Raw genomic sequence first — 12,765 nt, 5'->3', positions numbered from 1 at the left:
CCATTCACTTTTTGACTTTTATATATAGGGAGTTGGATTTGGGCTTCCACTCAAAGTTGGAAGCCCATCTCTCTTTTCTGGCTTTTGATTAGTCTTTCTTGCTTTGAACATACGCTTTGAGATTACATTGGTTAGTTTTTGAAAGAAAATGAAAGCTAGTGCACGCATCCTTGCTGAGCTACAGGTCTTCCTTTTTGACATTACAAAATATTACATAACCTCCTCCTCGCAAATATCCGCCTCCAAAGTGGCTTGCATATCAAGTGGAACCTGCTGACGGACCAGATGATAGAAGGCCGAGCGGGCATGCGTAACCTGGCTAGAAGGCGAGGGAGAAGAACCAAGAAGTTCCATAAAATAATTTCTGCACATGGTGACAATGGTCTGCGGATCAGTGACCATGCGACCTTCCGAATCTTGGAGCCTAGTCATATTTTCGCGAGCCGGAGAAGCATGCAAGGCGCGAAAGAACTTATGAGACTGGCAGGCACTATCGTGCAATGTGTCAGTCAAGTTATGCAGCTTGGCCTGCTGATAAGATTTCAACTGAAATACTTGAATAAGATGGGCCAAACGCCTTTCCAGTGACAGCAAAAAATCATAATCTGGGGAATCCACGAGCAAGGAACGGACCAAAGCCAGTAAGTCCTCTGCTGCATGCCGACGGCGCGGACAAAGAGAGGCATGATGAATCCCATACTGCCGAGCAACCCGCTGCACATTAGAAAGCAGCCGCGCAAATGCTGCTAGGCCGTCAGAGACGAAGTCCAATAAGAATCTCTCAATCAATTGCTGCATATAGCCCTGAAAAAGTGGATGCGTCAAATAAGAGGAGTTGAAACGTAAAGGGAGCCTATCCAGCAACTGCGTAAAAGGTGCAATAGAGTGTGCCCGCATCTCAAACTGGAGGGGGAAATGGTCCGACAACGCATATTGCTGCAAGACCTTCATTTCTAGCATTTCGGGAAGAAAATCATCCCCTTGCATGATATACATTCGGTCCAAGCGCGACCAAGTAGTGGCATATTGTGCGGAATGAAAAGTAAAGCCTGAAAAAGAAGGGTGAAGCCACGACCAGAGATCTTGCTTAAGCACGCGCAAAGCAAAGGAATTCCACACCCGGCTTTCCGGCGTATCCATTACCGAATGCCCCGAAGTGGACTGAGAAGAGTCAACACACATATTGAAATCTCCCATCAAAAATCCCCTTCGGCCAAGTGACATGGAGCCCTGCAAAGTCGACCAAAGATCCCGTCGGGAGGCAGGATCGTTTGGAGCATAGAGGCCCAGCAACCATAAAATTTCTCCTTCAAATAAGACTTCGATTACTAGAAAGTGGCCCTGCACATCATTTTTGACAAGAACAGGCTGGTATTTTTCATGGACAATCATCAGCACGCCCGAATAGTGCGTAGCTTGTGTCCCTGCATAAAACAGACGGAATCACAAGAGGGCTCCTCAAATGTCTATCCACAGGGAGAGATATTTGTCAAATGCTAGCTGTGTTTTTCATGGCAGCCATAGTCGCCAAGAAGCTTGAAGCTCTCCTATTTTCATGTTTTTCACTCTAGGAATCATCAACTGTGATTCTAATAATTGAAACATATTCTCTGAAGTGTGTTCCTTATCTGGGAGCAGCTCTGATGCTTGGGGCACATCAATGAGCTTACTGAGAAGCCGACTCTCAACCGGTGTTCACTCAAGCATCTCATAGCTTAACATTACTGTTTTTAAACACTATTAATTAACCCTCCAATCACTAAGATTTCCAAGGTGAATACCTAACATCTCAAGTGGTTTTAACCTTGAGATGAGTGCTTCTTAGCATTGAAAGGCATTTAGTGTGATTAGTTACTATTGCCTTATGATGAAACAAGAACATGGATGTAATTGAAATCTCCTCGGACTCTTGTCTAGGTGTCGAAGCTCTTGATCGACCTTGCACAGTCAGGAACGAGGCGGTTGTTGCCTCGATTTCACCTTTTTTGCGAGAGCATCTAGGACACCCTCATCCAGAAAATCAGCCAATACTGCATACGAATTCTGGCGACCTGCTTTAGAGGTAGAAGGAAAATCCACTGCCTTGGGAGCAGGGCGGGGATAACGCCGATCCCAGGGTGTAATCACATTACCTTTTGTATCAAACGCCCAGCTTAGCAGGTGGGCCCTTGGGGCCGTCTGTATAGGCTTTCCTTGTAGACTGATTACGGGGGGCAGACGGGGCTATCGTACGCGCAGCCGGCTGTGAAGTGAACATTTCTTTCCTGCGCATATACGTGCGCACGGAATCTAGTGAAGTAGTAGGCCCAGGATCCGCGAAGCCTGCATCCAACTTTTTACCTTTTTTTGGACGGGCCTCAATCCAATCAGTGCTACGAGAGTCCAAACCCAGGACCTGTTGTTTGCCTTTATCCACGACATTTGGCGGCTGAAAGGCCTCCTGCATCGGGGCATCAAGCACCATGTCATCCTTAGGCAGCACAACCTGCGCATCCTCGGAAGACGGTTGCCTTTCAGGGCATTCGGCCATGAAATGCCCCAATTTACCACATGAAAAGCAGTGGCCTGCAAAATTGCCCCATTTCAAGCGAAAATGCAAGGGATGCATGCCAGAACAATTGAGGCGAAGCCACGCAGGCCTTTTCCTGGCTGTGTCCCATAACATGCATAAACAGTTGCGATTCATAGCCCTGAGGCTTGGGGGCACCAGCACTGTGCCCACAACGGCCATTGCATCCTTCAACAATGGCCAATAAACTGCCGGACAATTTTCCACTTCTACCCATACCGGGCATTCTCGCTGAAGCAGACGCTGGAAATCGGCCATCGGGCGCCATGGTACAATATGGACCAAGCGGTGATCAAAGAATAATGGCAGCTTGGATAGGAGCTCAGCGCGATGTGTTTCTGATTTCAACAGCACCTCATAAAAGCCGCGAGGTCCAAGGAAGATCTCCTCAACACACTCCCCTTGCAATAAATGATGCATCCACTGGCGAATATGTGAAAGCACGGGGATTCTGCCAGTGAAGAAAAGTATGACTGCACGGTCATAAAACACTGAGAAGGACCGCAAGACTGATTTCGGGTCCACCGTGGCTTCCAGCACATCATCAGTTCCCGCATCAAAAAAAGTTTCATTGTTGTGCTGGACATAATCGCCAAGCAGAGTATTGGCAAAGTCCAGCAAATGCTCCCAGTCTATCTCCTGCGAATCCACAGGATCAGAGGCAACCTGCGCATAGGAACGTTCCTGAGGACCCATTGGCTCGTCAGAAGTATGCTTGGAGCGTTTGCCCGCAGGCGGCAGTTCAGATGCCGGAGGCATCTCCTCCGTGCAGGGCACCATATCCTCCGGCTTCTCTGTATCAGAATCAGGGCCAAGGGCTGCCACCGTCCGGTCGAGAAAATCCATATCCAGGCCAGCCATACTGCTGTCTTCTGACGTCTCTCTCTCTCTCTCTCTCTCTCTCTCTCTCTCGCGCTCGCGCGCTCGCACTCTCTCGGTGTCTGTGGAAAGACAAGGCTGCACTGCCTCCATGTGCAGGTCGCAGAGCCCAGAGGCGCAGGCTCCAGCACGAACAGGGGATACGGCCTCTCGCGGGGGTGACGACCACGGCGGCTGACTGGTGAGGGCAGTGTCCGACAGGTGAGGGTGGCGTCCGACAGGCAAGGGTGGACAGATCTGGCAGGCGATGGCGGTGGTCAGACTAGGGCGTCTGACAGGCGACAGGGCAGCAATCTTCAGGGGCGGGCGAGAGGACAGGCGACAGAGCAGGCTGTCGACGGGCAGGACAGGGAAGGCAATCGGCAGGGGCGGGCGAGAGGACACGTGACAGGGGCAGGCAGGCGGCGGACAGAACAGGCGTCTGACAGGCGGCTGGGGCAGGCAGACGTCGGATGGGCGTCAGGCTTCAGGCTGGCGATGGCGATGGCGAACAGGACCGCGACGAGCTCGAATCCCTGTCTCTCTCTCGCTCTGCCTCTGTCACTTGTTCCGCCTGAGTCCTGTGCACAGGGGCCGCGCAGAGCTGCACAGACGTGATGCTGCACGCGAAGGCAGGGGCGCGAGGCTGGGATCAAGTTGCCGCACAGGGAGGGGCATGCAGGGTTGCCATCGCCACGGTCACGCTGCTCGCTCTCGACATCCTCTCTCTCTCTCTCTGTTAATATACTCTCTCTCTCTCTCTCTCTCTCTCTCATATTATTTAATATGTTGCACTAGTTTGTCCTCTCTACTCCTGAGCTGTCTTCTATTCCCTCAAGGAAGATGCTTGAAGTGAGTCTCAACATTACATGTAGGCCAAAAAGTTCTCTATATAGATAAATTTTTTGCACATCAAAACATAGCATCAGATGTAAATCCAAGATTTTATAGTCTGATCAGTACCATACTAACATTGGATAGTAGTAATCAGACACCATGGAACGTGATAACCCTATCTGTCAGTTAGGGTCATTGTCCCTATTTGTTCTATCCTTACCCTTCTTCAGATGTTTAGATTCCTTCCATTCACGAAGGATTCATGCTACAGCCCAATCTCCTACTTCGAACTCTGTTGGAAGTGCTTTGCATGCAAGATGGTTGGGCATCTTGCAACACATTACCCTAGGACATGGGAGCATCAAACTTCTTACCAGGATGAGGGAGGTGGGAGATCTCAACCGCACAAGAGCGAGAGAGAGCAGCAAAGGCAGTGCATTGCCAGACAAAGGAGGATGCAGCATCAAAGACAAAGAGAGCAGAGACAGGATGGATTGAGAGGTAGACAACGAGGTGACGAGCAGAGGTGGAGGTAGATATAGGGCCATAGGAGAGTAGTGAGAGATTTTAGACCTGATGTTTAGGCAGCAGCCAGGGTTGCAGCAAGAGGTCTTCAGTCACAGGCCCCCCGTCACCCCTGACCAGTAGCATCTCAGAAGCGGGGGATGCCACAGCCACATGAGCATATTGTTGGTACACCTAGTGCCCTAGATCGCACAAGGGAATCAGATCCCTTGTGTGTTATAGTTACATTTGTGGGCCCAGCCTCCGTACGAACTCCTTTGGTCATGAGTCCTGACTCTTCAGCCAACATGTACACTCCACAGGTCTCACCAGAGGGGCTCCATTCACAGGTCCCAGCAACTCAGCAGGGAGGGGAGAAGTTTGCTCCTCTGGAGGGAGATGTTTCCTCAGAAAAAACATGCTGTTCCAAACATCATGGTTGTCAAGAACACGATTAACTAAACCTCTAACTCTATCTTGAATAAAATGAGTGCATGACATTTAAAGTAATTAGCTCCATATGAAAAGTTTGTATCTGGCATCAATCAGCTTGCCAAATGAGACCCCCATTATGAGTACGCACCTGCCACACAAAATTCATGCTGATGTCACCAAGCAAGAAAGATAAGTGCCTTCTTAAAAAGGACTGCCTCTTCCTTATTATCAACACTTGAGCTCCATGACTCCGTGATAGTCCTCCTTCATCCCTTTTGGAGACCCGAATGTGCAAAGAGTAGTGTAACTCACACTGACCCGGGTCTGCACAGCGTATAGAAAATGGACTAGAGATGATTGTTTCTTCTCATCTATCCCACAAAGACCTGGTTCTGCTGTCATACTTGAAGGATGCCATTAACTGCACATGGAATTGCTCTCACTTTTTAGGTTACTGATTTATTGCTGAAAGGTATTCAGTACAATTCTTGAAAAAGGGAACTTTGATCTGTTGGTTGCTAAGACAAATATGTGGGGGAATAAAATAGATTTTGCTGGAATAACGAAAATCTGCTTGCCTGCCTCATGGTTGTGTCTTCTCATAGTTGTTTTGCTACATAAGTTCACACATCCACATGGTATGGTGGTGCATGACTATTTCTTGTCTGTTTATGGATCTGAGAGCAGATTTTCATGTAAACGATTGGATCTAAATATTCGCCTGTGGCCCATGTTGTCATTAAAAGACAGCTCATGCATGGATTCTTGATTTCATGGGCATATCGTCTTCTTTCTTCTTCTTAAACCTTAGTTTTGCTACTCTGAATGCTAGTAAGTGCACATCTGTTTGACTTTCCTGAACTTCTCTATCAGGGAAAAAGCAGCTGTCCAAGAACTTGTAGATATTGCAATAGAAACAGTTGAAGGTGGCTCATTTGAAGGGGCATGTATTCACATCGTCCATCTATCTGATTCTTGGGAGACTTTGGACTTGATAAAGGTCAGCTGAAATGAACAAGTAAATGAGCATGCAAGGATTTTTTGAAGTAACCTTACATGTAGACTCATTAGTTCTAATGATTGATAGTACTCTGCCAAGGTTTCTTACACCATAGAATGCAGATTATAGCACCATAAAAAGTTTCCTCTTTAAAGTGTATATCCCTAGTTACAAGGTACATGCACATTTTGCAAGCAAAGAAAGTTTATGTAGCATTATTTTATTAAATCAATACGATATGCTTACAAACATACTGCATACTATTAAGATGAATTTGTTCCCTGGGATGCTACAGCTAATTTAATAGAGGAGGACTATGCATTAGTGACATGCAGTTATGACACTTCCATGGCTGATAGTGCATTTAATGCTTCTGAAATAGGTGCCACATAACAGTCCACTGTGAGGATGATCCCCTAGCAGAATCGTATTGCTGAAAGAAAAAATTGGACTCTTGCTGCGATGACTAGATGTATGCTTAAGAGCAAAGGGCTGCCACATAAGTTTTGGTTATGTAAAGAAATACTCTGACACAGAAACACAAATAACAATCGTGTGACAAAGCACAGATTGATAAAAGAACACAATTAGGGTAATGCTCATGCATCAAACACACACTATGGTGAATGAATACCGAACCTTGAACTCTTGTATCTCAAGGATCAAGGCACGAGTAATGAGCTGGAGAGTGTGTTGTACTGTGAACGGATCCTGAATCGCAATCACAACAAGGCAGCCTTTGGATGTCGAACGCTAGCAAACACAACGATGAGAAGCTGGATCTAATGCAGATAGCAGTGCGGAGAGAGAAAGACTAAAAACGCAGGTAGGACAGCCTACAAGAGAGAGAGAGACTAAAAACGCAGGCAGGACAGCCTATAGGAGAGAAAACTGCCAAACGTAGGCAGAACAGCCTGGCAATAGCTTGTAGGAGCTGGTGACAGCTGGAGGAGAGAGAAAACTGCCAAATGCAGGCTGCAGATGATGTGGCAAGTATGGCAGCAAGTCTGTGCAGGAACAGCAGTTGCTTGGATGGAATCAGCTCCAAAGTGTGAGAAGAGGACTTTAAATCAGGCGGTAATTGATGTAGACAACAATGGAAAGCTTCGGCTGAGATGTCCTCTGCGAACGGGGTATGGGCAGCAAGCTGAAACACCCGAAATCTGCAAAAACGAGATTGTTGGTTGAATGGAGCGTAGCATACTTATTTATAGAAAGTTTGGGCCCCAAGTGGGTTTGTGCTTATGAGACACAGAAACTCTCTAGGATCGCGTTTCTTTAAATAAACTAGGTTTCTTTATTAATTAAGCAAGTTTTGGGGCTGTTTAAGTAAAGCTAATGCATTTTTAGCTCAACACCCTCTCTCAGGCCTAACAACGGTGCCACGAGAAAGATCTTTTTCCCCAAGGCGTCCTACCCCAAAGTAGATAGAGCATCGGACAAAGGATGTGCGTCGGCTGCCCAGTGGCCTACTAAGACTAGAGAGGCAATGGTTATCTCAGCAAGGGAGTCCAAGTGATCACCCTAGAGAGGGCAACGCATCGGACAAAGGGTGCACGTCGGCTGCCAGTGGCCTACCAATCCTTACAAAGGTGGATGGAATCAGGTATGGACTTTTTTTTTTTCCGAATTTGATAGATTTAGCGTTAAGTGTGGGTGCAAATCAGTTTTCGTCCTATTGAGTATCCGTGTCCCAAACGGGAGAATGATAAGGATAGTCAGATCCAAGACCTTCGCAAAATAAGTATACTATCCCTACCATTACTGGGTGTCGGGGAAGAAGAATAAGGTAAAGTGTGGATATAAGAGTAGAAGTTGTCGCCTCTCAAACTCGAAGGGGAAGCAAGAGGGAAACACCTTCTCCCCGCCAAGCTGAAGAAAAAGCGGAGGGTGTATCCAAACCAATCCTGGGTAACAGGTACTGACTCTGGTAATAGGGGACAACTTTGGTTAAAATATCTACAAAATTGTCGGACGTAGGCACAAACTCTAGGCGGATGGTGCCTAGCTTAACCTACTCTCTGGAAAAATGGAAGTGAACTCCTAGATGCCGCGTCTGTGGTGTAATGATCGGATTGCCCGAAAGGGCAATAGCACTTCAGTTGTCGTAGTAGACAACGGTGGGAGAGTCGCATGGGAAATGAAGCATCACCAGTAAACTCCTCAGGTAGATGGCCTTGGTTGTGCCATCAAAGAAAGCCCGGTACTCGGCCTTGGCCGTGGAAGCCGCCACCGTCTCTTACTTACGACTTGACCAAGAAATGGGAGCCATGCCCAAGGTAAAGAGGTAGCCACCATGGGAACGCTAGGTGTTCGGATCTCCTACCCAATTGGAATCAGTGTACCCTTGCAAACATAAATCAGAACCATAAGTCAGGCCATAAAAAAAAGTACACCATAAATAATGCAACTCACGAAGATATGCAATCCAATGTGACATCCTAGGTGTTGTGAAATACTAAATGAGTATGCTAATTGAGTAAGCTAAATTTGGCCTAGTGTAAGTTAACCAAAGAAGTTTTCCTACAACAGAGCGATAGATATGTGCATCAAAGGGTTGTCCTAGGGTATCCTTCGATAAGTGGACAGTAGGATCAAGAGGCATGGCCATATGCCGTGTCTGATCCGAAGTGTGTTGTTCCACTAGCTGAAGTGCGTACTTTTGCTGTGACACAAAAATGCATTTCCCAGAACGACATCTGAAGACTGTGAAGTGGGAAATGACAGGCCGAGAGCCAAAAAATATCTCATATGGGGTCTTTTGAAGAAGAGCTGTAGTCGGATACCGGTTGAAGATGTACACCAAAGTATTAACAGCCTTGATCCAAAGGCGCTTAGGAAGCTCTGTTGCGAATAGCATATAGCATGCCATTTCCATGACTGTCCGGTTCCTACGCTCTACGACTCCATTCTGAGAGGGAGAGTTAGTAGAGGTGAGCTGGCGAGAGATCTCATGCTTCAGTAGCAACTCGGAAAACTCGTGAGATAAACTCATCACTGCTATCACTCCTCATGCAACCAACACGACAACTAGTCTAGTTGTGAACCAGCAGCACCCAAGCAGAAGAATAGGTAAAGGCATTGGACTTATGCTTGAGGAAGTACACCCACATGTATCTAGAATGATCATCCACTATAAAAAAGAAGTACAACGTGCCATTCAAGGCGGTAGTGGATGTCGGCCCACAAAGGTCAATATGAATCAATCTAAGAGGCTTCTCAGCACGATGTGTGGACTGTTGAGGGAATGGGATAGAGTGCTGCTTTCCGAGCTGACAAGCTTTACAGACATGGCGAGCTAGTTTTATGCGGGGAAGGCCCTCAACTAGCTGATAACGGGATAACTCATAAAGAGAGTCATAACCAATATGCCCTAAGCGAAAGTGCCAAAGATGCTCATTGTTCGTAGGCTCCTGAGATGTGGCTAATGCCTGGAAGCTATGGAACACGGAGCCCTCGGTTGTTGGCTCAGTCAGAAAGTGCCATGTGGTAAAGGCCATTAGGCTGTGCCTCACCGCGAGCAATAACTAAACCAGTCTGAGAGTCAAGGATCTTGACTGTGGTCGTTGTAAAGAGAATCAACTAGTAGCAGAGAAGCTTGTTGAAGGAGAGACAAATGAAGCATTAATCACTCGGATTAAGAATCTGCACGACTAGATGACTAGCTCGAGATACAAAAGATTGATGAGGAGCTAGCCCAGAGATGTCTTTGGATTTGTCCACCAAAGTTTGATGGATTGGTAACTGTCCTGAACACTCAGGTGAGACCCCAAGCTTTGTCGTTTGAGGAATTTTGTGCACCACCCATGGAGGAGTTGAGGCTTTAAGTTTGAGAAGGTAGTAGCAGTGGAGATGCTACATTCTTTGCCAATGCAAAAGGCAAAGGTGGTTCCTCTACCAACAGTGCAAAAAGAACGGTAGTAAGAAAAAGTTTCAAGGAGATTACTTCTACTGCATGAAGAAAGGACAAGCAATTGCAAGTTGTCGTGTCAAGAAGTTAGATGAAAAGAATGGCACTATGAAGAATAAAGGGAAGGAGATAGTTAATACGGTTGAAGTAGAGTTGGAGTTATTCATGGTGATCATTGAGGAAGTATGTTCCTCAGTGCAAGAAATATCTAACACTAGCTCATGGGTATTGGATAGTGACACTTCTTGTCACATGACCAATAAGAAAGGTCTATATAGTTCTATGAAGCCTTTATAAGAATCCATCACTGTGACAGTTGGGAATGATGCAAAATGTCATGTTGAGGGCATAAGTACTATTTCCTTTGTTACTGTAAATGGTGAACTCAAGAATCTTTCAAATTTGTTGTATATTCTAGAGATGAAGATAAATTTGCTATTAGTTGCTTCTATAACTCAACTTGGTCATGAGGTAAGGTTCATTAAGACAAGTACAAAAATTATTGACAATGTTGGCAAAGTTGTCGGCAAAGAAGAAAGAAGGAACAACTTGTATGAGCTAAGTGCACTTACAGCCACCGCCGCTTTGGACACAAGTAAACTTTGGCATGAAAGATTTGGTCACATTGATTTTGCAGTGTCAAAGGAGATGCATAAGCAAGGCATGGTTGCTCACCTACCTGCAGTAACTAAAATGAAGGAACCATCTGAAGCTTGTATGATGGGCAAGTGAAATTAGTCTTTTTTTTCCATGGATGGGTGGTAATTCCCTAATTACAACTTAGTTACAACAGTAACATTTATTACAAAATTGAGAAATGCAAATTAACTTACAAACTTGAACAATGGACACCTTATTGGCCCCAAAACTGGCGCCCCTTTTGCTACTTATTTAACTTAATTGAAGAAAAAGTTGATGTACAATGGGATTCTCACAATCGCTTTTGGTATTCCAACTTCCCTTGTCCAAAATGACAAGCAAGTCTTTAATCTAATTTGCCCCTTGATTCGGGTAGTCAATTGGACTTATCTTGCTTTGATGGAGATGGAAAATGTCCCAAATTCATTTATTCGTTGGTCCCTCCATTTGAATTTGACTAAAATCAGCTCAGCCCCATTGAATCCAACTCTTGGAGCTTCCAATTTTTGGCATGCTTCCCAAGCTTGTTGCATCTCCAGGCTCCAATGCAAAACTGCATTGATAACAATATGGATTTATTCTCCGTTTTAGAACCAACTACATATTCTAGGAATAAGTTTCGACCAGAGTCCCTTATGGTTATGAGTCGCCATAGGAGGGAACCTTTTGTACTGGACCGTCCATTCTAGGCGTTGGTCAGACGCTCTAGGCCGACAAAAAAATATATCCAGGTCGTTCGAGCTCTAGTAGTTGACCCCAAGGAAAAGTCAACCACTAAAATCGCCCTTAATCTGGGCAAGAATATTTCCTTTCATTGCGCAAGACCTAGCCTCAATGATAAAAATCATGTCTTGCATTCCGGCCTCATATAAAAGGTGACGGCCTTGGCTCACTGCTTGCCAACAAAAAGCCCCCTACGAGATCCATCCAAGGCTGGGTGCCACACTGCAGAGAATATGGCAGACTGCCCTCCAAACGAGCTGCGCTGCCTCACAGGACCAAAGACAATGCTTTGGAGTTTCCAAGTACTACTGTGGGCAACACTTACAACCTTCATCCTATTGCATCTGGGCCAACCGCCAAATCCCCATGTGCCAAGAGCCAAAGGAAATATGACACCCTCCTTGGCCTTTAGTTGTCCCACAAGCGGTGCCGGAAAGTTCGACGGAAAGCATCCTTGATGCTGTGCTCCGCCCAGTATCTACTACGCGAAGGTGCCCAATCCATGTCCTCTTGTATCAGTACATCTCTACCAATCTTGGCTGTGTATTCCAAGAACCTCAGTGGCTTCTTGGTGACGGCAATGGCCGGTCATAGCCACTCTCCAGGGTTCTACATCAAGTGGCCTACTCTCTTATATTCAAAGGCACCACTCCCGAAACTCCTCCTAGGGCACAAAAGGGTCTAGATGGCAGGTCTTCCCTGGAGACCAACCACTAGAATCCTCCACCAAGGAAGGACAACAATCTCCTCATCCTGCTGCCCTATGTCAAGGACCAAATGCTCCCCATCCTGCACGGTGAAGAAAATGCCGTAGGGGGTAGCGACCACTCTACTTGCCACCTGTAAGGGGATACCTACCGGTGAGAATCTAGCAGCCCAAACCTCACCAAGCTCCATCGGCTCTCGGATTAGGGGGATAAGCCACTCTTGAGGAATTGCTAAGTCAATCTCCCTCCTCCTCATCTTAGCTCCTTCACTGACAACCCAACACCTCCTAATCCGTTATCCTGTACACCTTCTGCCACATTTTAATTGTGCGAGCAGTGTCAGCCTCCCATCGAGCCCACTGGATGTGGAGGCGCTTGCCAATCTGTATCCTGTCCCGATCTCTGACTTGGGGATTCCAGACCACCGGCTAGCGGTCTATCTCCTCTTGGTATCTTGGGGGACTCTGAACTAGGGCCTTGCGAAGGCCCTGCCACACACAAAGTAGGCTGCGGAGGAAGGAAGATCTGGGTGGCGTGATCTCTACAGTTGTGAAGATCCATCTCAAGGATGGTCTCCAACCAC

The 12,765-nt window shown here is 46.6% G+C and overlaps 1 protein-coding gene across 1 annotated transcript in view; it reads left to right on the top strand.

Annotated features, from left to right (window-relative positions):
• The window catches only part of ALN (allantoinase), a 170,887-nt gene that overhangs the window by 97,500 nt on the left and 60,622 nt on the right, over positions 1 to 12,765 (top strand). The window contains exon 10 of the mRNA XM_087668585.1: positions 6,077 to 6,203. Within this exon, the coding sequence (XP_087524711.1) occupies positions 6,077 to 6,203 (127 nt within the window). The remainder of the gene's footprint in view (positions 1 to 6,076; positions 6,204 to 12,765) is intronic.

This window comes from Lygodium microphyllum, chromosome 26 (assembly GCF_053477565.2).
Source record: "Lygodium microphyllum isolate KBCC chromosome 26, Lygodium_microphyllum_v1.1.10, whole genome shotgun sequence".
NCBI lineage: Eukaryota > Viridiplantae > Streptophyta > Polypodiopsida > Schizaeales > Lygodiaceae > Lygodium > Lygodium microphyllum.
Note: the sequence above shows the minus strand (reverse complement) of the source record. Positions and strands in the feature narration are given on the sequence as shown.